Here is a 20,534-nt window from a genome sequence, read left to right as displayed (position 1 = left end):
AGAAAGGCAATTGTAGTGGACTTACCGGTGGGTTGGATTTCCCGGTAACTGGGGATACCTTGGTGCTTCTGTTACCTCTAGATACTAGGTGGCAGATAGGTAGATAGGTAGGTAGGTAGGTAGGTAGGTAGGAGTGGTTCAGGACAGATGGAGGGATTGAAGGAGGGTCCCAATGAGTGGTGGGAATTGGGATGATCAAGCTATCAAGAGAGGTAGGTAGGAGGTATACTTCGTAGCTAATAAACCAAGCTGCCACTGGGGAGGACCAGGATGATATAAAGCCGTCTGGGGATGGGGAAACCCAGAAACCAACCCCGGCTGGGATCTTTATACATGAGCCCCGGGCAAGGAGCAGCAGGACGGACTACGGAGACATCATCCCTTTGTCCCGGAACCCCGTTGCGAGGCGAGGACCGACCGACGGACGCCTCACTTGCGCAACGGGCCCAGAGCGACGGGGGCCCAGGCTTGGTGCAATAATGTGCAATGGGAAATGGGAAATGTGCAGGCTTGCCACGACGACGGGACGGAAGGGCGGAACCATGCCTGCCCCGGGGAAGCACCAGGACCCAGGTTCCGGGGAAGAGTTTTGGAGATGCTGGGATGGGGATGGGGATGGGGGGGATGGGGACTCAACCGGGTTACGTGTGCAGGTGTGGGGAATGATTCTCGTTCAACAAGGGTTGGCCAGCGAGGCCGCAGTCTCCATACCTCTCCTGGAGATCGACACCACCGGCATTCGACGCGGATTCGATCTCCTGTTCTCTACCTCTGTCTGTATAGTTACACCGTAAGTTGGGGTTGTTAATGGGGAGTAAGGACTCCCTCGTACATCCACCCTCCCAAAAGAAGCCCATCCAAAGAAAAAGAGAAGAAAGAGAGAAGAATAATCATACTAAGTCACTAGTATAGCCCTACGCAGTCTCAGATGAAGTCTCAGGATCAGCATCAGGCCACCTCCCCTGTCCTCCCTCGCAAGCCACCGGGGCATTCATTCCCATTCGCACACGACAGAACGACCGCCCAGCTTCTAGAAAGCCGACCGCCCCAGAAAAGATATCACGTACTTTGGAGGCTGCACGGAAGGATTTCAGTGGCAAGGAAGAAGAAACAAATGAGGATGCACCGAGGCCCCTGCTTTGTCTGGACTCCGGACTCGTCCCCCCTGGATTCATTTGCCTTTCTTCCCCATAACCTACCGAACCTACCTAGTTGAACCATCAGCTAGCTGTTTACTGTCGTAGTGTGAACCAACTGCACTCACTCATCCAGCCTCCCTGCCGAAAAGAGACCCGGGGTTGAAAGGCCCAGGGAGGTTAAGCGAGCCCACTAGCAGTAGCAGTAGCAGTGGCAGTGGCAGTGGCAGTGGCACAGTCGTCGCACACACCAGGCAGGTCACCTAACGAAGCTCCCTTCAATCCACCTCTTTATGGCAGGAGTCCGTCCCCTTTAGTCAAGGTGCCAAGATCCTGACTGACTGACTGACTTTCCTTCCTTTTTGACCTTTTCTTCCCCATATGTTCAGAAGCTACACTCCACCTCCACATTCCAGCCCATGCATGCACCAAGAGCTCCGTGCACTACTACTTTACTACTACTAGTACTGTACGCTTGTGCTTGTGCTTGTGCTTCGCTCTGCAGTGGTGGTACAGACCACCCACACACATCCATCCATCTGACTACTATTTATATCGCTGTTATGTAACAGCCATGGAGGAGAGTTACTCTGGGGAAAGTCTCCCTGAATCATGGCACCGTGCCACTGCCCATTCTGGTGGGGGTTGGCGATGGCTTGTTTACGAGGCTGTAGTATTTGCCATTGATGTCATTGGATGCAGATTACTGCAGCGCAGACTGAGACTGTGAGACTGTGAGACTGGGACTGAGTTTCTTATTTATTTGCCGGGGTGGTTCATCTGCGCTTTGATGTCATACGGGAGGTAACATCCGACACGGGGGATGTCTGGACCCGTCTAGACTGGGTTTGTGCGAGGGGCGAGGTATGTATGGTGCCAGAGACCAGCCGGGCTCTGGAGTCGGTCGGTCTTGTAGAGTCCGGATATATGGAGTATTCGCGATTCTACCTAACAAATGACATACATGTTTATTTCTCTCAATCGGAGCAGCTTGGCTCATCCATCCAAGCTGTAGATTAATCCAGTAGGGAAATCATTATACAGAAAAACCACCCGCCCAGACCATTTTAACCCCTGCTCCATCATCCCCGAATCTATACAACCAGAGCATGCATGCCGGAGGGACAACATCGCCAATGACCCAACGCCAAACGCCGCGCAGAACCGAATCAGTCAAGTCAAAGACACACCCTATTCCTCAAACTTGCGCTTCACCCCGTTACTCCCGTTAGCGCCGCCGCCGCCCTGACGCGCCCGACGCTCCTCCGCCATCATCTGCGCCTGGCGCTTCTTCCACGCCGCCTTGATCTTCGACGCCACCGCGATGAGGTCGTCCTCCGTCACGCGGTCGTCGATGCTCTCCAGCACCTTCTCGACCGTGGAGATATGGTTCGCATCGGCCTTGTCATCGCGCAGCCGATGAAACCGCCACCGGTGCTCCGAGTCCTTGGCGCATTCCACGATGGCATCATCCAGGGGCTGCTGCAGGGCCTTCATCTCCTCCCACTCCGGGGCAGTGACATACATCTCGCCGAACGGGCGATACTCATTCGAATTAAGCATGACGAACAGATGAAAGATCGGGAGCGCGTCGTAGTCGTAGTATTCCCCCGTAATCCCATCGGCCTCGTCCTCGGAATCCGGTTCCAGCAGGGGAAACTCCAGGCGCACGCGAAAATCAATCGTGTTCTCCGCCGGCGGCTTCCATTTTAGAATATGCTCGTCCGTCCCAATGCGGTACGGGGTGCTCCGACACGTGAAGATCAGGCCGTCATTGCCGTGGATCTTCTTCACCTTGGGGATGATGTCGCGGAACATCATCTCAATGCCGTAGCTGAACTGCGTCGACTTGTCCTCGACCGCGAAGGCACGGTGCTGCTTCTCCTCGGGAAACCGGTCGTACAGCGCATTGTACGGCTTGAGGACCTTCTCCTTGAAGTACGCGAGCCGTTTATCCAGGGTGCGGTGCATGAGACTCTGCCCGTCGAGCACCAGGCAGTCAAACACCAGGTACTTGAGCTGCTGAGAACCGTCCTCGTAGGTATCATTGACCAGCTCGCCATCGACCAGGGTGTCGACGTGGAAGCGCTGGAAGGAGTCGTCGTCGGGCAGGGGGAAATGCAGGCCGGGGACGTAGCGGTACTCGTTTTTGCGGTCGATCAGGTAGTGGATTTCAGGCATTTCGGAGTCCGGGTCGCCGCGCGCGAAGTACATCAGACATCGGATGCCATCGGTCTTCTCGCAGACGTAGTAGTCCTCGCGCTGCAGCTCGTCGATGTGGCGCCTGGAGAAACTGACGGGTTGCGCGCCGGGGAAGTTGAGGTTGTTGCGGCCCAGCAGGCCGGCGACTTCGCGGCGGAATTGGTCCGCGAGGTCGGGCTCGGCTTTGATGCCGATGGCGTCGAGATCGGGGACGGAGTTTCCCATGGTGTTTTGTTTGGGGGGGAGGAAGGCTCGAGTGGTTCGCGGTCGGTGGGAGAGGAGGGACGAGAATCAGGAGGGTGGGAGTCGGGCGGGGGGAAGTCAGAGCTCTCGCCCGCAGGCGCTGGGAGTAGATGGAGGTCGCAGTAGTCGGGGACAGGGGAGTGGTGCAGGGGTGGTGGGAGAGGGAGAGGAACAGGGCGAGCAGCGCATGAGGCGAGAGTCAAGCAAGAGTGGCTGTGGCTGTGACTCCATTGCGGCGCGAGGGTCGGAGATGCTGGCGGCGTGAGGATTGGGGCCTGAGGCAGCGTTATGAGGCAGCAAATGTGAGGCAGCCACCTGAGGCAACCACAGCAACTGACAGTCGACACTTGAACACTCGACAAAGACAGGCGACAGACATGAGGCAGCTTTATATTGCGATAGGTGATCCGTTACGCAAACTGCACTACGCACTGGGCCAAAGTAAAATAAAAATCAGTAAATCACATCCTATCGCAATGCTTATCTACCAGAGACCAACGATTGCGTACGCCAATATATTGCAATCTATCACACGCCAGACCAACACCGACTGAAATGAATCTACATGCGCCCAGTGACACTCAACGCGGGGTATCTAATCAATATCACTGCAAACCAAAACCCACCCACCGTAGACCTTCTACGAACGCCATCCATAAGACCGTCCATCACTCGTTTGAGGGCCAGCCTTACGAGCTCGCCGCCACCGGCAGCTTCTTCGGGGCCTGCGCCGGCGCGTTCCCTCCGGCGTCGGTCGTGGCATCCGGCGCTGCGGGCGCTGCAGCATCATCCGGCACCGGTAACGACATCGTCACCTCCTCGACCGGCGTGAAGAGGTTGCTGTCCGTGAACGGCGAGGAGACATCGCCCGTCGTCGAGAAGAGCCCGCCGCCCCGGGATCCGCCCAGAGCATGGGACAGCATCTCCTTGATCCGCACGTACTGGTACTTCTTCTTCGTCGAGATCAACGTATGTGTGACCAGGGGCTGTGGGTGCGAGCGAGAAATGGCCGCCATGACCGCGTCTTTCTCCTCATCCGAATCGACCGGTCCGTTATTATCCAGATCATCCTGAAGCGGCGCATTGGCATCGATAGCAGCCTCTGTAGACAACAACAACAACACTTAGCACTATCCAACCCCGAACAAACAAAGACAAAGCGGGAGAACTTACTCTGCTGCCTCGCCTGGTTCTTCTTCTGATACGCCTGCAAGAGCATATCATAAGGCAAGGACCGGCCGGGGACTGCTCTCTTCGCGCCCATCGAATGACTCTTACAAGTCAACGACCTCGCACACTGCGCGCCATTCGGCAGAGTAACACCACACTGCTTTTCGACATCGACGGGCCCCTTGGGTTTGGGCGCCTTCGGTTTCGGCTCCTCCTTCTTTTTCTTCTTCTTGGGCTCCTTGCTATCCTTGTCATCATCGCCGGCCTCGGCCTTGCGCTTCTTCCCCTTTTTCGTCCCATCCTCCGCCATCCCCTTAACAGCCGACTTCTTCGCGCTCTTCTGCCCCTTCATCGAATCCTCGGCGCCCTCGACCTTCTCCCCTCCCGGACCAGTACCAGCACCACTCCCACTCCCACCCCCAGCGCCCCCAATAACCACCGACACGGCCGTAGACCCCGCATCCTCGTCCCCATCCTTATCCCCCTTCTCCTTGGCCCGATTCGCTGCATCGCGCGCCTCCTTCTTCCGCCGCGCTTTTTCTTGCTTCGCCCGAATGCAACCGCGGATATGCTCGACGGCGTTCTGCTTCAGGACGGGCCGCTTACAGGTCTTGCAGATGACGGTCTCGAGGTGATCCTCCTCGCGCGGTTTGCCGGTCGGGAAGGCGGCCATGGTCTTTTCGTCGATCTCGGGGAGGATGGGGGACGAGCCGGGGGATTTGGGGTTGTCTTTATCTATAGCATCTCGTAGTCAGCCCTCTGCCGATTGTATCTGCTCGTACATTATCCCCGCCTCGAAGCAAACACCAGAGACCCCAGAAATCCAATCACGACGAAGTAAGGTAAAGGTAGAGGAGCAGAGGCATACCATCGCCCTTCTTCCTCCCCGACTTGGACGTCTTCTTCAATTTAATCTTGCCTGGCTTAGTATCTTTCTCGGCGTATTTATATCCAGAGGCATCGACCAAGCTGCCGGTCGTGGATGCGACCGAGGACGCTGTGGAGTGAAAGCGTTAGTGTTAAGCTGATGGTGCATGCGTTCCCATCGGGGGGGGGGGGGGTCGCACCTCTGCCACCACCGTTGGAAGCCATGACCGCGATAGCGCGCAGGCAGGCTTGGAGGTTGACTTGTGTTTTCTCTGAGCGGGTTGTATGAGTGGAGTGAGGTGAGTGTGAAATACTGGCGGGTTGGTCGCGATGCGAGGTCGAGTTGAGGCTGCGCTGGTGGTGAGACACTGAGACACTGCTACTACGTACTGGCCGCCGTACAGTCCGGGGCTCTCCGCATCGGGGGGTCACGTGGTGGGTGTGTTGCTGGTGTTGGGTTCGGTTTCCGCGCGGTCGCGGCGCAGATTGTTTTCGAAAAAAGGAGGGGGTATGGAGGTTATGAAATTAGTTGGTTCGCAGTGTGGAACTGAGGAGGTGGGTTGGAACGGTGTTTGTTGTCGCAGCAGAGGACGACAAAAGAGTCGAGGCGGGCTACTCGGTACGGTTATAGACAGGCTCCGAAGGACAGCAATACGAAGCACTCTACAAGTCAAATCTGCTAGGCGGCTGCCTCGGACCTCGCGGGCCAGTCAGGAGTGTCCATTTAATGTAGGTCAAGTGCGGCCTATCCACCGTGTTGTACATTCTATTGATACAATGCAATGCAATATGCAAAAAACGCCAATATCATATGATATCCAAGCCACCCACCTATGCATGCTTGGAGAAGCACAAGCTGCTGTTCGTCCCGCCAAACCCGAAGCTGTTGGTCAAGGCCACGTCGATGCGACGCTCCTGAGCCTGTCCGGGGGCATAATTGCAGTCAAATCCATCCGCCAGTTTCTCCAGATTGATCGTCGGAGGCATCACATCCTAGCGCCATGTTAGCATCGCCGTACCCCTCGGACCAACGTACGAAGATCTTACCTCGTGAACTGCGAGAATGGAAAATACAGCCTCGATAGCGCCCGAACCACCGAGCAGGTGGCCAACCGCGCCCTTGGTGCTGCTGACGTTGACTTCCGTCGCCCGCTGCCTGCCTCCCGAGCCCAGCAGCAGAGTCTTGATGGCAGCATTTTCCGCGGCGTCACCGACCACAGTCGAAGTGGCGTGCGCGTTGACGTAGTCGACCGCTGAGGGCAAAATCCCGGCGTTCTTCAGCGCCTTCTTCATGGACAGAAACGCGCCCTGGCCGTTCTCTTTGGGTGCCGTGATGTGGTGTGCATCGCCAGAACAGCCGTAGCCTCTCAGCTCGGCGTAGATGCGGGCTCCTCTTGCTTTCGCGTGTTCAAGATCCTGATCAAGTTAGAACACTGGGAAAAGTCATCACTCGACAAAGAATACCTCCAAAACCACCATGGCTGCGCCCTCGCCCATCACAAAACCTTCTCGATCCGCATCAAACGGCCTCGCTGCTTTTTCCGGCGCGTCGTTATAGCTTGTCGCCAAGCTGCGCGCCCGAGCGAATCCCCCGACAGCCAGCGGATGAATACAGGATTCTGCTCCACCAGCCAGCATCACGTCCGCATCTCCGCACGCGATGAAGCGGGCCGCATCACCGATGGAATGGGCGCCGGTCGTACAAGCGGTGGTAGCGGAATGATTGGGACCCTATCACGTTAGCAAGAGAAGCAATTGAAGGAGAATGCGCGTACCATGAACCCATATTTCATGGATATGTGTCCGGCGCCGAGGTTGATTAGAAGCTTCGGGACGAACAAGGGTGACACTTTCCGGTAGCCCTGTGAAATGTCAACGGCGACCAAGCCTATAGAACAGGGGGGTACTGACGCCTTTTTCGTATGCTACAACCGTATCGTAGACCTCGTCAAAGTTGCCGATCCCGGACCCAAGACAGATTCCCTGGACGGCATTAGGATAGTACGTTCATAAAGACCTGGCATGCTTACTGTAGCTTCTCGCTGTTCGAAATCGGTGGGCTTCCAGCCGGCATCTTCCAGCGCCTCCTCCGAAGCGGCCATGGCATACTGGGCGAACTTGGCCATCTTGCGCTCATCCTGGTACCATTAGCCATTGGCCAAGGCCATGACGAATAGGGCGAAACCTGCATCTTTACTCAACCACTCCGAGGCGGTCCAACAACCATCCTTGCGGGTGCCTTGCGGCACAACGGCAGCGATCTGGCATGGCAAGTCGGCGAACCTCGGGTCGCGGTGGGTGACGTTGACGATGCCGCAGTGGGCATCCAGCAGGCGGCTCCAGGTGCGACGGATCCCTACAGCAGACGAGGGGACTTAGTAAGGCGGATGGTGGGCGTCGTGTCCAGTTGCCTTCCCGGGCATGGATGAAGCTGGCCAGGACCTTCCCTTTCTGGAAGCACGGGGAGTGGAGACGCAAAACGGTCGATTCGACAGAACACCATGATGTTTGTTACTCACCTACCCCAAGAGGCGTCACAGCCCCGAGACCAGTTACGACGACCCGACGCATGGCATTCTGAGGGTACCCTGGATATTTAGGAAGTTCGAGGGTACTAAGTACTAGATACGCAGTACAAAGGATACCGCGAATGCTGGGCAATGCCGGGCAATGCAGGTGAACCCTGAGACAGATGGAAGAGGATGGAAGAGAGGCCAGGGAATTGATTGATTGGCGTGGAGGCACACGAAGCAGAAGATTCGACCAGAAGAGGAAGGTCCGCACGACGTCAGAGAAACCAGGCCACAAGGCCCCCAAACCTTCTCTTTTCGGCCCGCCCGCAGCCAATGGGGAGCCCCCCTGCTATCGATAAGCCGTACTTTTCCATGTCTTTTCATGGCTTTTTATGGCTTTTTATGGCTTTTTATGGCTTTTTATGGCCTTTAATGGCAGGGCCGATCGATCCCCCGATATTTAATCCTCATTGACTCCTCGGGACTTTGTCTCTCCTCTTGCTCGCTCTTCCTGTCGCCTTCTAAACCCCCCCCAAAATCACCCCGAGCGAGGCCCCAATCCCACCATGAAGTCCCTCACCTGGACGGTTTGCCTTGCGCTGGCCGGCACCGCTCTGTCCCACGCCCACCACGACCACGAGGAAGCCATTCCCGACCATGTGCGCGAGGAATTGCTGAAGAAATGGGACCAGGAGGTACACTCGCTGCTCTCCTCCTTCAGATGATCAACCAACTCTGACCAAAACCAGTACACTTTCACTGGCATCGCCAGCTTCGCCCACCTCAAGCCAGTCAAGTGTCTCGTCGAGCCCGATGAGCGATACGACATCGCCGTGATCGGAGCTCCCTTCGACACCGCCGTCAGCTACAGACCAGGTATCTACACCCCCTCTTCCCTCACAGTCACACACACTAACCCCCTCCTCTCCTTCCAGGAGCCCGATTCGGCCCCCGCTCCATCCGGGCGGCCAGCGCCCGCCAAATGGCCGGGACGAGCTACAACACGCGGGCGGGGATCAATCCCTACGCATCCTGGGCGACGGTCAAGGACTGCGGTGACATCCCGGTGACACCATTCGATAACGGCCTCGCGGAGCGACAGATGTACGAAGCGTTCCTGGAACTCGGATCCCGCCCGGCCCTCACCCCCGCGACCTCGTCCCACGGAACAAAGGGCATCTCCGCGGGGAAGTCCAAGCTTGTCACCCTCGGCGGCGACCACAGCGTAGCCCTGCCCGCTCTGCGCGCCCTGTACCAAATCTACCAGAAGCCCATCACGGTGCTGCACTTCGACGCGCACCTCGACACCTGGAACCCAGTGCGCTACTCGGCCTACTGGCTCTCGGAACAATCGCACTTCAACCACGGCAGTTTCTTCCACAAGGCCAGCCGCGAAGGCCTCATTTGCAACTCGACCTCCGCGCATGCGGGTCTCCGCACACGGTTGACCGGCGTCGACGACAGCGACTACACCAACCCCGGCCCGGAGCAGGGATTCATGCGGATCCACGCGGACGACATCGACGAGCTAGGTCCCATGGGCATCGTGAACCGCATCATTGAGCGCATCGGCCTCGACTCCAAGCAGCCCGTGTATCTGTCCGTGGACATCGATGTCCTGGACCCCGCCACCGCCCCGGGCACCGGCACCCCCGAGCCCGGCGGCTGGACGACCCGCGAGTTCATTCGCATTCTGCGCGGAATCGAGAAGCTGAACATTGTGGGCGCGGATATCGTCGAGGTGTCGCCGAGCTACGATAACAAGGGCGAGACGACGGCGTTGGCGGCGGCGCAGGTCGCGTTCGAGATTATCACCAGCATGGTCAAGGCCGGGGCTGGAGAGGAGCTCGGCGGATGGTACGGCCAGAAGGAGGCTGTCGAGACGGCCGAGAAGACCGAGGTTGAGGAGGAGGAGGTTGTTGTTGAGAAGGAGACCAAGGATGAATTGTAAATGAGATATGACGCTACGTGTATAATGAATTGAGCTGTTGATACAAAAACACCTTTTTTTTCCACCCATCATCCATCCTTCCATCCTTCCCCCACTATGGAGTAGATACAGCGTATTTGTCACTATAGTCAGACCGTTACTCCACCAAACCGCTATAAAACACTCACTAGCACCTAGTCCGCCATCCGCTATAACTATATGTATACTCTACTATTCTACTCTACTGCAAAACAGCGGCAACAGCACCAAGCATCGCCCAAACACAACCCAAGGTAACCACATCAGTACGTCGAGAAGCGAACATCATCCAGAACTCCTTGCTTCTGGAAGAACTCGAGTCCAGTAAGTAAATAAGCAAGTAAGTACTATAACATAGAGCGCTGGCAACACACGATAATAATACCTATCTATACTATACCAGGTATACTATATTAACTACCTATACCATAACAGATATCTAAGGATGTAAGAACATAGGTACGTAGGTATATACCGCATCACCAGTCACCAGTCACCAGTCAAATAGGTAGCAGATACCTAAGGTACGTAGGTACCTACCCAACCACCCATGTACCCCCCAGCCATCATCTCCTCTCCACCCCAAAAAAAAAGCCAAAAGAAGAGGAAATAAAGACAAAGTAACTTCATCATGACCATTGACTAAGTAATGACTAATGTATCTGCGATCTGTGAGTGTTATCTAATAGTAGAGACTAGAGACTAGAGACTAGAGACCAAGACCAACCAGTCGATGGAGTTGTCCAGGCCTCGACAAAAGGAGCTGCTCAGGCGCACAAAAACAACAAGGGCATGCGGGAAAGAAAAAAAAAGGAAAATGGACGGAGCAAATTTGTAAAAAGCGGCATGAGTAGAAACAGATCAGACCAGATCAGACCAGATCGGATCAGATCGATGAATCGATGGAAGAGGAGTATAAGAAACAGCGCATGGCAAGGAAAAAAAAGTAGAAAAACCGTCAGCCAGCCAAAACAAGACGCCTCGACTTCCAACGCCGATAAGGACGAGGGGAGTTAGAAAGGAGGTAAAGGGGGAGGGGGAGAATCGGAGTGGGAGAAAATGAAGAAGTGGATATGGGAGATGAGGTGTGGGAATGGGATGGGTGGGAAACATTGACAAGTCGAAGGAATGGCGGTGGAGGATCGGATCGTGGGAGATGGCAGGGTCAAGGAGCGCTGGCTAGTGGGATAAGACGGCGGCGGCGAGGTCGGATAGGCGATGATAGGAGGATAGAGAGGGTGGTGGTCGGGATCGGAATCGGGACTTGTGGCAGGGAAGATCGCACACGGGGGTGTTACGGGTGTAAGAGGTGCATTCACTCAAGGATCAGTGAGAAAACACAGGATCTCCAGTCCAACGTCGGTCGAGTAAGCCAGCCATCCACCTCCGTACAAAGAATCCCCCCCCAAACTCCATATTGCGTAGGTAAAAGCACATTCAATCTCCCAAAATCATACGACATGTCTGCAATGCATCGACGACAGGCCCTGAAACCCTCCGGAGCGTACGGACCTGCCCTGTAAGATACCGTGATCGATTACAGCAAGACGCACTTCTTCGACTTCTTGGGAGCCGGCTCGAGCGCGGCCACAATAGCCTAGACGGATCGATCAGTACATGTCACGGACGACCTCGCGCAGTCCACTCACCTCGTCGAACACATCCTTCAGCTTGTACTGTGTGAGGGCGGAGCACTCCACGTACTTCACAGCACCCAGCTCCTTGGCCATCCGGTCTCCGTCCTCCTTGCGAATCGGCTGCATCTTCTGGCGGGAGAGCTTCTCACGGACAGCGGGGTCGTCGCGAAGATCGGTTTGCGTACCCACAATCAGGCAGGGCACACCGGGGCAGTGGTGGTGCACCTCGGGGAACCACTTTTCGCGGACGTTCTCAAAGGAGGCAGGGGAGGTGACGGAAAAGCAAACAAGGAAGACATCGGTCTGGGGATAGGAAAGAGGACGCAGACGATCGTAATCCTCCTGACCAGCAGTATCGAACAATCCCAAAGTGTACGGCTCATCGCCAATCCTAGTCGCAGGGGAGTTCAGTCAGACCGAAGGCTCATATCAATTGCGGGCGGCATCGCGCTAACCGACCCAGCGACATGGGTGAGGTGACCGGCAGCGCTGTCGCTGGCGTGGGCGTGAGACCGCGCACTCCGGCGCAGGCCTCTGATCCCGGCCGAGGGGGAAAAGGAAACCAACTTACATGACCGTCACGGCATAGTTATCAAAAACGGTAGGCACATATTCCGACGGGAATTTGTTGGTCGTGTACGAGATCAAAAGACAGGTCTTGCCGACGGCACCGTCACCAACCACCACACACCTGCGATAAAGGAGAAGTTCGGATTAGCCACCAACGGCTTGATTGGACATTGCGGTGTTACGAAGCTCCAAGGAGTGCGGAGGAAATTGCGGAGGGGAAAGGGGGATGGAGGGGAGGGGGGAGGGAGGAGGGGGATAGGGATGGAGGAGGGGAAGGGGGCGTAATTGCAGTTGAGAGGGATAAAGGGCAAGAACTCACTTAATTGTCGCTACAACCATGATGGTAAACCTTAACGAACCGCGGGTTCGCGAGAAAACCGGTGCAGAAGATCACTGGAGGCTGGCGGTCGGAGGCCGAAAGGAGCAGAGCAGGACAGGAGATGCGGTGAACAGGGGGGGAGGGGGCGGCGGAGACAGGACGGTGAGGGGAAGGAGAGAGAGTGGAAGAGGGAGAGGATGAGGATGAGAAAGAGAGCGCGAGGAAGGAGGAAGGAGAAGGGGAGAGAATAACAGGTCGAGAAAGTAGAAAGTAGAAAGTGAAGGCGGGTAGGATGGGAGGACAGACGCGCTGGAGGGCGAGGTCCGTTCAGGAATCACGGATGGGTTGGTGTGCGGTGAATGTTCGACGGGGAGAAGACGATGTGGTTGGACTGCGAGAAGGACCAGCCAATGTGGGAGGGAGGAGACACAGGCGGAGGAAAAGAAGCTGCTGCACTGCTGCTGCTGCTGCGGCGGCGGCGGCGCTGCTGCTACTGCAATGGGGCAACCCGCACCGTTAGTGAGCTCCTGGTTTATCGCCCTCGCTCCAGACCCGTCTTTTCTCTCTTTCTTTCCTTTTCCTGATTCCCCGACCGGGGAGATGACAACAACAGGCCCTCCAGGATGATTCCATCCCCGAGTCCAATTATCCTTGCCTTCTCCACCATCCCCATCCCCATCCCCTTCCCCTTCCCCATTATCACCAGGTAAAAAGGAAATCACCATCCACCGCCTTAGATAAGGATCAACTTACAGAGATCGGGACCAGGATCGGGATGGATCCCTCCTGCACAGCTCGTCCACTAGACAATCCTTCTAATTCTATTTTCTCCGATGAAGCGCTAACCTGCCACTGGAAGCCCGTTTGCAAGAGGCGCAGAGACGCAGAGGCGATACGCGAGAGGCGAGAGGCGAGAGAGGCAACGGAGGGGAGCGCGGCAAACGGAGGATGGTACACAGTACTTACAGTAGTAGTAGACCGTACGGAGTGGATGCGATGGAAAGGATGAACAAGGCGTCAGCCCCGAAGCAAGAGCCAGCAACGGGGAAACGGGTCAGATCGATCAGAGGACGGACAAGATTCAGATAATGGGGCAAATGTAAAGTGGCATGAAGGGATGTGAAGAAGCGAACAAAGCCTCTGGGGGGACCCCAGAGCCTTGACCTGCGACTACTCCAGCTCTAAAGCCTCCAATAATACCCTGCCTTACGGAGTACTTCCAGGGCTACGGCGACTGGGTTCTCTTCGAGGTACCTTCCTAGATAGGTAGATACTGCCTGACGGTCCTCGGGGTAAGGCAGGAAAGTAAAGCAAGGCAAGGCAGTCAGGCAAGCAAGCAACAGCAGAGCTGGCGATTCAGGAAACCATCCGTGACACTGTCATTCAATGCTGGGCCAATCAGTCTCGCCCGCCCAGGCGGTCACCCTGCCTGCCCAGCCTTGGCTTGATTCGCTACGCGCCCAAGAGACAGAATATGATTCTTCTTTAGCAAAACAACAGACCAGGGATGGAAGCAAGACCAAACAGCAAACGATCTATTCTGGCAGGGCTGGTTGGACAGCCTCCCGATGATAATGGCTCCAACCCCAATAAACCGCCCCGCGCTAAGTTTCATGACGGGCCCCGAACCCACCCCGGCATATCAATCACCGTCGGATTTAACAACCTTACACAGTAACAGGGCAGATCACCACTGTCACAGATCCGAGCCACTCATCCCCAGCCCATACACTAGTATCCAGGGCGACAAACAGCCCAAAAAGATATCCCCCCCCCCCCCAAAAAAAACAGTGTTCAATGCTGGCTATATAAAGTATCAAGTATAAACACATAACACATGATCATATCTAGTCTAGTCGTAACATCTATCAAATCCCGCGGGATCGTCGGCTGCCGGGCCTTCTCGCCGCGGCAGCCCGACTCATATCGTAACTGTAAATCCGAATCCAACAATACACCAAATGGATGCCAGTCGCTTTCTGACTGGATGCGCCCCAGGAACTCATCATCCGGAGGGTATGGGGCGGGGTTGTACACCCTCCCCATCACTTTTGGCATCCCAGACAAGGGACGCGGCTCATCACGTCTGCTATGCAGAAAACGACGGGACATTGACGCGCCCACGCATATCCCCTGGGATGCAGTCTCGTATATATAAGTGTCCGTATGTGCATAGTGGTGGCTCCAGACCAGCCGTCCGCCGATCAGGTCCGTTTCGAGTGGCCCTCGGCTTCGGCTTCCTCCTCAACGGGGATCGGCTCGTGATGCGGCGTTTCGCTCATCTGCGCGCGAAGGTTAGCCGATCGACCCACCTGGCCATGGATCTGAGGATCGCTTACCTTATCGAGCTGGTAGTTCGTCATCAGCAGGCTCAACGGGATCAACGGAATTGTGACGATGAACGCCAGAACCAACAGCTTGTTCATGGTCTCCTGGTACGCGCGATTGATCGCAACGCGGGCGGGCGACCCCATCGGGTACGACAGCGCCTTGGTCAACTTCCCGAAAATTTGGCCCGCGTCAGCCTTGAACTCCTCCGGCAGGTAAAGCTGGAGTTTCCGAGGGATGTGATGGGTCCAGACGGCCCCGGAGATCGCCGCTCCGACAGCTCCTCCCATCTCCATCGAAGTTAGAAACATGGCTGTCGCAGCGGCAACTTCTTGGTGGCTAGCGGAGGCTTGGACGCCCAGTTGCACGGGGACATTGAGGAGCCCACCGCCAATGCCGACGATGATTTGCGTTCCCAATATCTGCGCCGGTGAGCTTCCTTCTCTGCGGTAAAGCAACATCATCAAGATCCCGCAGATGTAGATCACGCAGCCGATTGTCACGTAGATGCGGTACCGGCGCGTGTACTTGATCAGTAACGATACACTGAATGCAGCGATCGTTGACGTGAAGGCGAAGGTCTGCGTCACGCGGCCAGCCGTGGCGACATCGTAGTCTTGAACGACCTGCAAGTAGGAGTACAGATACGGTTGGACCGAGAAATAAAACGCCACTAGCATTGTTAGCAATGAACCTGCTCTGGATGGAAGGAGGGAAAACACACTGAAGTAGAAGAATGCCAGTGTACACCCAGCGAGCGCTGTGCGCTGTTTGAGAAGATGCAGAGACAACAAAGGCTTGGGGGCGAGTTTCTTCGACGACTCCCAAGCGGGCAGCGCAAACAAACACAGTATGCCAACCACAATCATCGCGACGATGCTGCCGTTCTTCCACCCATTCTTGGCGCTGGACGCAAGTGTGAGAGGAACCAATATCAAGGTCACCGCAGTCGAGAGTAAGATTAGCCCGAACATGTCAAGGTCGTACCAAGTGTGTCGGATGATGGAGAGCAGACCACGTCGCTTTGGGTGTCTGGGCTTGATCAGGTTCAGCCTCTTCGCCTTGCGTTGGTTCAGCAACAGCGACATTGCCAGGGGAAGAAACGAGGCCGGTAGGAGGATTGTCCACATTCCATACCCCCAGCGCCATGATGCATGCTCAAGCACTGAGTTCGCAATGGTCGGTCCGATCCAGACCGTAACCAGAAAGGGGAGCTCTGGCAAGAGAGCCAGCAACGCGCGGTTGAGTAGACTGCTGCTGTCGGCAATGAACACCTGTTGGAGGATCTGCAGACCCGTAGAACCGGCGGAGTAGAAGATCTGCGCAGATGCGTAGGTCTGAACGTTGGTCGACGCAGCCATCTGAATGTATCCAAGGACATAGATCAGGATGCTGACACAGAACGCTTCGAACCGTCCAAACACGTCGGCGACTTTGGCCATCGGAGGCTTGATGACAGCTGCGATTATCAGCTAATGAACTGACCGGCAGAATAGAGCATCTTACCGTTGACCACATTCTGAACAACGAGAACTGTGGAGATGAGGGAGTGCTTGCTGAACGCACTGGTCGCGTATGCAGAGAGTGACATAACGGTCTGACCCTCGAGAGATGTACAAAACGCCATGAGGAAAATGCTGGACTGGTGTTAGCAAGGATCGCAGAGCTGTATGCCTGTCGAACGTACCTGATATATGCTATAACCAAAGACCGTGTGGTCCATGTCATATTGATCGCTTCAATCGTCCGAACCCCATCCTGTATCGAACCCCCTGAGGATTCTACTTCACTATCATGTCCTTCATTTTCATATCCCGCCTGAAGGAGGCGTTCCTCTGCCTCTTCGTTGTATTGCTCCATTTGATCGAGAGTGCCATATGAGAGTGTTGAGCGGTGATCAAGAAGGGGCATTGCGGCTGAGCCGGAATCGTCGCTGGGGTATGTCGCTGGATAGCTATGCTATGACCAAAGTCCATTTATCGCGATCGGTCGTGGGACACTTCGTTGGCTCGGAGGGAGTAGAGGGAGGTAACCGTGAGTCCGATGGTATAGAGTAGAAGCACTGAGTATCGAAAGAGAAGCAGGTTGGCGATTGCAAGGCTGAGTGGATGTGGAAGGGTATCTGCGACCTGAACCAGCCAGATCCACCGCGAGGAAAAGCAAAGCACTAGCCAACGAAGAGGGGGTATCTGACTGGAAGGGGGACGCAGGGAAAAGCAATGACGAATGAGTAGTCGGTCCACCGTAGCAGGTCAGGAGGAACTAGCAAGATGGAGAACCCGAGGCCAGGTTTGGGTACCGCATGCATCAGTTAGGTAACCAAATCAAGACGCAGATGCGCAGCGACGCGTGGATCGCCAGATCTGTCGTACAGTACGGAGGACAAGGGGCTGAGCTTCAAGTCTGCAAGCCCGAATCAGGCCCCCGATATGATTCAGACCACTGCTGGGCACGATCGACAGGCCGCACTTATGCACGCCGGCGTGGATGGTGGCCAGGACCTAGCCTATGGGCTGAACGCCCGTGGCCCAGAATGGCAGTGTGGCACCCGCCGAGTAGCTGCGCCAGACAGGGCGATGGATCGATGGAGCGATATGGGGATTAAAATGTTGTGTTCTGTCCCACACCGGTCGTTGATTGAACAGAAGAAAGTCGGGAGGGGCTGTTGGGCAGACCGGGTCGTCGCAAAGCTTGTGCCGCGGCCACGGGCCTTCATTGACGGGGATCTCGTGCACGGAGGAACGGAGGGGCGGGCGACGGAAGGGTCGAACGAGCAGATACCCCTGGCCTTACTGCAAAGAAGGCTTCGACTGCAGGAGTTCACCAGGAAAAGCGTGGTGTTGGGGGTGGGGGGAGGAGGGGGGGGAGCGGCGAGGAAGATAGTGTGGCAAGGCGACCGGGATGCTGAATCCTACGCAAGCGGGTGAGAAAGCATCAGATATGATAAGATCACCTGGTCCGGCGGTCGGACCGGTATTATTATTGCTCAATAATACGATTGTGCCATGCAACCTTGAATGCAGCAGGATCAAGATGCTGAGTTACAGGGGCCTGTCAAGTAGTTGAGTTGAAGCTATCGCACGACATGGTAGGACATTTTGTCGGTTATAAACAGGGTCCTCTCCTATCTCTCAGACCGCCTGACATTCTGCTCGTCGCAAGAATGAAGGCGCATCATCGGCCCCTTCCCCCCTACCCCCTTGCATACGGAACGTGACCAGAACACCCCCGTAACAGGCTTGCTGACTGGATTCGTCAGCATTCAACCGGCATACAATATTGTTTCCAGTTCGTATGCCAGTGACTCACGATGCGCTGACAGCCGCAAAATCACTCGCTGTTTTTTTGGGCATATCTAACCAATTCTCGACAGGGTAATTGTAATCACGCCAAAGGAATCAGGATCAAGGAATACCCATGATTCTTGCCTGTCGGCCACACCCCTCCGTAAAATAAAATAAAAAAAAAATTATGATCCAGTCGCATGATTGGGGGAATGACACAGGCGCCGGGGAATGGATTACTATGAGTGGGCAGCTGGATGGATGACTCGGGAACAACCGCTTCTTGGCCATCCCTCCCACCACCCATTGTTCCATCCCATCCCCATCCCCATCCCAATCCCAATCCCAATCCCAATCCCGTCCCATCATCCACCCACCACCCCTCCAGGCTCCAGGTCACGGGTTGCAGATTACCCCTCCACATCCAGCCCGATCATCACCATGGTACATGGAGAGATTTCGGTCAGAATCCGCGAAAGCCGCCGGGCGATGCGCGAGATTTTCCTTCAACCCGTCTGGTTTGCCCTGCGAGCGGGTTCGCTGTGCCGAATTTGATTGCTCCACTTACTTGAACGGGTATAGATATAGGATTGGGCCTCAACTCTCAACTCTGGTTTCGCAAGGCTATCTAGATTCTACTATACATGATGGATGGGTGCGCCTCATTGTATGACGGACGGTGTACAAAGTAGAGCTTAGAGTGGTTGTCCCGTGTAGTGGCCCTGTGGGTGAGACACGGAGATTTTCAGTCGTTGCGCAAGATCCATGAGGGACCCTCTCTCTGGTGATGCGGTGGTCCTTGCATTTGCCCCGAATGCCACAGCGTTCATCGGCCGTGCCCTTCTATGATGTCAACTGGGCTGGGCTGATATCTTGCCCCTCATTAACCCCTCCTCTGAGTTCTATCGTTCTCCATGTGATCGGTTTGTGCTTTACCAGCAATCTGCCAGTTCATACTAATGCACTCGGACGGTGTGGCCGGGGCTTTTCTTCGAATCACAGCCCTGATATTAGCAAGCGAAGGCAGGCAGCAGGACCTTGGCCATCATTGACAACTGTCCAGTGGTTTAAACATCCACGGGTCAGACCTATAAGGATATGATGCCCGGGTGGACCAGTGGGAGATGAGCCGTGTCAGTTACCTGCCTAATCACACTCAGCATTGACACCTCGAGATCCGATTCGGCTGAGCCACTGGACATGTTGAGCTGGCATTATTGTATGTCGCCGGATACTATATTTACCTTGGACTGGTAGTGCGCACACAGCGCATCGAATCAGACGAACACTGCTAGAACTAGTAGTTTGGTTACGGGCTTGTATGAAACCGGAAGGTATGCCTCTTGATAACCGTTGCTGCACATTCTCTGAACTTATGAACACACCAAACCAAGTTTCCGACTGCAGTTTGCCTTCATACAGGAAAGCCATGGTATGTATGGTACTCATTTTCAAAGCGTAGTATTGGTCCCTTGGCTGCCGTCACTCGTCACTCCGTCAAGTCGACCACCACATGGCCGAAATTTACCTCTAAATCCCCGCCTTCTGTCGAAGGACGCGCCGCATATAATCCAACCCAGAATTCTTGGACGTCCGGCTCCTCAAAGATCCAGGTGACCTCGCGGAGAGGCGACTTCTGGATGCCCTCCACCAGGTATATCCACAGACTGTTGTCTGACTCTCGAACAAGCTCCAGCGTCGCCGCACCCCCTCCGGACGGCACCGGCTGTAGACTCCAGTCCGCCCATCGGTCCTTGGTGACAGTGCTCAGGTGAGGTCTACCGTTGGTGAGTTCGATGCCGGTCTTGACCCATTTCCTGGTCCCTCCGGTGCCGTTCAGGACAAAGATCACTCCGCCCTGGTCATACTTCTGCTGCCAGAGGGCATTGAAAGCCACTCTGATCCGCTTGAACGATTTCAATGGCACAGTTTGGTAGAGAATGGGCGCGTTGAAGGTCTCTGTCGAGGGGGGCTTCGACCATACATCTGTGGAAGGGCCTGCCGTGATGGTGAACTCGGCGGGAAGGATCCCCTCGCCGGGAACCTTGTCGGATGAGTTGGCAAAGACGAATTTCGTCATGGCTACCGTATGATTCGAAGGGATGGCTTCAATGTAATATCTCAAGATCTCTGCTACGGTCGATATGGGTTCGACGAAGAGATAGGAGATGCGTCTCGGGTTGATGGGAAACACCGTTTCCCGACTAGTATGAAAGTCGTAAGATGGGAGCGAGGGAGAGCAGAGTATATTCTGTGTAGGAACTGAACGGGCTACGTCATTTTTGGGGGGGGGAAG

The 20,534-nt window shown here is 55.5% G+C and overlaps 9 protein-coding genes across 9 annotated transcripts; 2 read left to right on the top strand and 7 right to left on the bottom strand.

Moving 5' to 3' along the window:
* Positions 1–2,102: 2,102 nt before the first annotated feature.
* Positions 2,103–3,845, bottom strand: BO70DRAFT_358053 (mRNA guanylyltransferase). The gene has a single exon (XM_025542199.1). It carries the CDS (start codon positions 3,561–3,563, stop codon positions 2,328–2,330), a length of 1,236 nt encoding a protein of 411 aa, XP_025404660.1. The 5' UTR covers positions 3,564–3,845; the 3' UTR covers positions 2,103–2,327.
* A 179-nt stretch (positions 3,846–4,024) lies between these two features.
* On the bottom strand, positions 4,025–6,187 carry BO70DRAFT_425564 (deubiquitination module subunit SGF73). Its single transcript, XM_025547700.1, has 4 exons — positions 5,819–6,187; positions 5,620–5,748; positions 4,755–5,486; positions 4,025–4,683 (listed from the first exon to the last, which is right to left on the bottom strand). Exons 1-4 carry the CDS (start codon positions 5,841–5,843, stop codon positions 4,271–4,273), a joined length of 1,299 nt encoding a protein of 432 aa, XP_025404659.1. The 5' UTR covers positions 5,844–6,187; the 3' UTR covers positions 4,025–4,270.
* A 140-nt stretch (positions 6,188–6,327) lies between these two features.
* On the bottom strand, positions 6,328–8,189 carry BO70DRAFT_306639 (putative beta-ketoacyl synthase (Cem1); the record flags this gene model as incomplete). The annotated part of the gene is made up of 8 exons (XM_025540048.1): positions 6,328–6,611; positions 6,666–7,034; positions 7,083–7,349; positions 7,394–7,480; positions 7,530–7,601; positions 7,649–7,756; positions 7,790–7,974; positions 8,138–8,189. 8 exons carry the CDS (start codon positions 8,187–8,189, stop codon positions 6,450–6,452), a joined length of 1,302 nt encoding a protein of 433 aa, XP_025404658.1. The 3' UTR covers positions 6,328–6,449.
* A 455-nt stretch (positions 8,190–8,644) lies between these two features.
* On the top strand, positions 8,645–10,116 carry BO70DRAFT_358047 (agmatinase). Its single transcript, XM_025542198.1, has 3 exons — positions 8,645–8,826; positions 8,881–9,007; positions 9,067–10,116. The coding sequence occupies exons 1-3, from the start codon at positions 8,698–8,700 to the stop codon at positions 10,080–10,082; spliced, it is 1,272 nt and encodes a 423-aa protein (XP_025404657.1). The 5' UTR covers positions 8,645–8,697; the 3' UTR covers positions 10,083–10,116.
* Positions 10,117–11,630: 1,514 nt separating this feature from the next.
* On the bottom strand, positions 11,631–12,646 carry cdc42 (Rho family GTPase CDC42; the record flags this gene model as incomplete). Its single annotated transcript, XM_025547035.1, has 4 exons — positions 11,631–11,697; positions 11,750–12,128; positions 12,309–12,428; positions 12,627–12,646. 4 exons carry the CDS (start codon positions 12,644–12,646, stop codon positions 11,638–11,640), a joined length of 579 nt encoding a protein of 192 aa, XP_025404656.1. The 3' UTR covers positions 11,631–11,637.
* Positions 12,310–13,698, bottom strand: BO70DRAFT_21729 (uncharacterized protein). The gene is made up of 2 exons (XM_025538698.1): positions 12,627–13,698; positions 12,310–12,428 (listed from the first exon to the last, which is right to left on the bottom strand). Exon 1 carries the CDS (start codon positions 13,349–13,351, stop codon positions 12,698–12,700), a length of 654 nt encoding a protein of 217 aa, XP_025404655.1. The 5' UTR covers positions 13,352–13,698; the 3' UTR covers positions 12,310–12,428; positions 12,627–12,697.
* A 1,132-nt stretch (positions 13,699–14,830) lies between these two features.
* On the bottom strand, positions 14,831–16,865 carry mirC (siderochrome-iron transporter MirC; the record flags this gene model as incomplete). The annotated part of the gene is made up of 4 exons (XM_025539018.1): positions 14,831–15,627; positions 15,679–16,413; positions 16,440–16,591; positions 16,642–16,865. 4 exons carry the CDS (start codon positions 16,863–16,865, stop codon positions 14,831–14,833), a joined length of 1,908 nt encoding a protein of 635 aa, XP_025404654.1.
* A 2,053-nt stretch (positions 16,866–18,918) lies between these two features.
* BO70DRAFT_21674 (uncharacterized protein) lies at positions 18,919–19,566 on the top strand. Its single transcript, XM_025538694.1, has 2 exons — positions 18,919–19,285; positions 19,434–19,566. Exons 1-2 carry the CDS (start codon positions 19,026–19,028, stop codon positions 19,531–19,533), a joined length of 360 nt encoding a protein of 119 aa, XP_025404653.1. The 5' UTR covers positions 18,919–19,025; the 3' UTR covers positions 19,534–19,566.
* A 161-nt stretch (positions 19,567–19,727) lies between these two features.
* Positions 19,728–20,518, bottom strand: BO70DRAFT_392284 (uncharacterized protein; the record flags this gene model as incomplete). The annotated part of the gene is made up of 2 exons (XM_025546274.1): positions 19,728–20,442; positions 20,514–20,518. 2 exons carry the CDS (start codon positions 20,516–20,518, stop codon positions 19,728–19,730), a joined length of 720 nt encoding a protein of 239 aa, XP_025404652.1.
* Between the last annotated feature and the right edge of the window lie 16 nt (positions 20,519–20,534).

This window comes from Aspergillus heteromorphus, assembly GCF_003184545.1.
Source record: "Aspergillus heteromorphus CBS 117.55 chromosome Unknown BO70scaffold_1, whole genome shotgun sequence".
Taxonomy (NCBI): domain Eukaryota; kingdom Fungi; phylum Ascomycota; class Eurotiomycetes; order Eurotiales; family Aspergillaceae; genus Aspergillus; species Aspergillus heteromorphus.
Note: the sequence above shows the minus strand (reverse complement) of the source record. Positions and strands in the feature narration are given on the sequence as shown.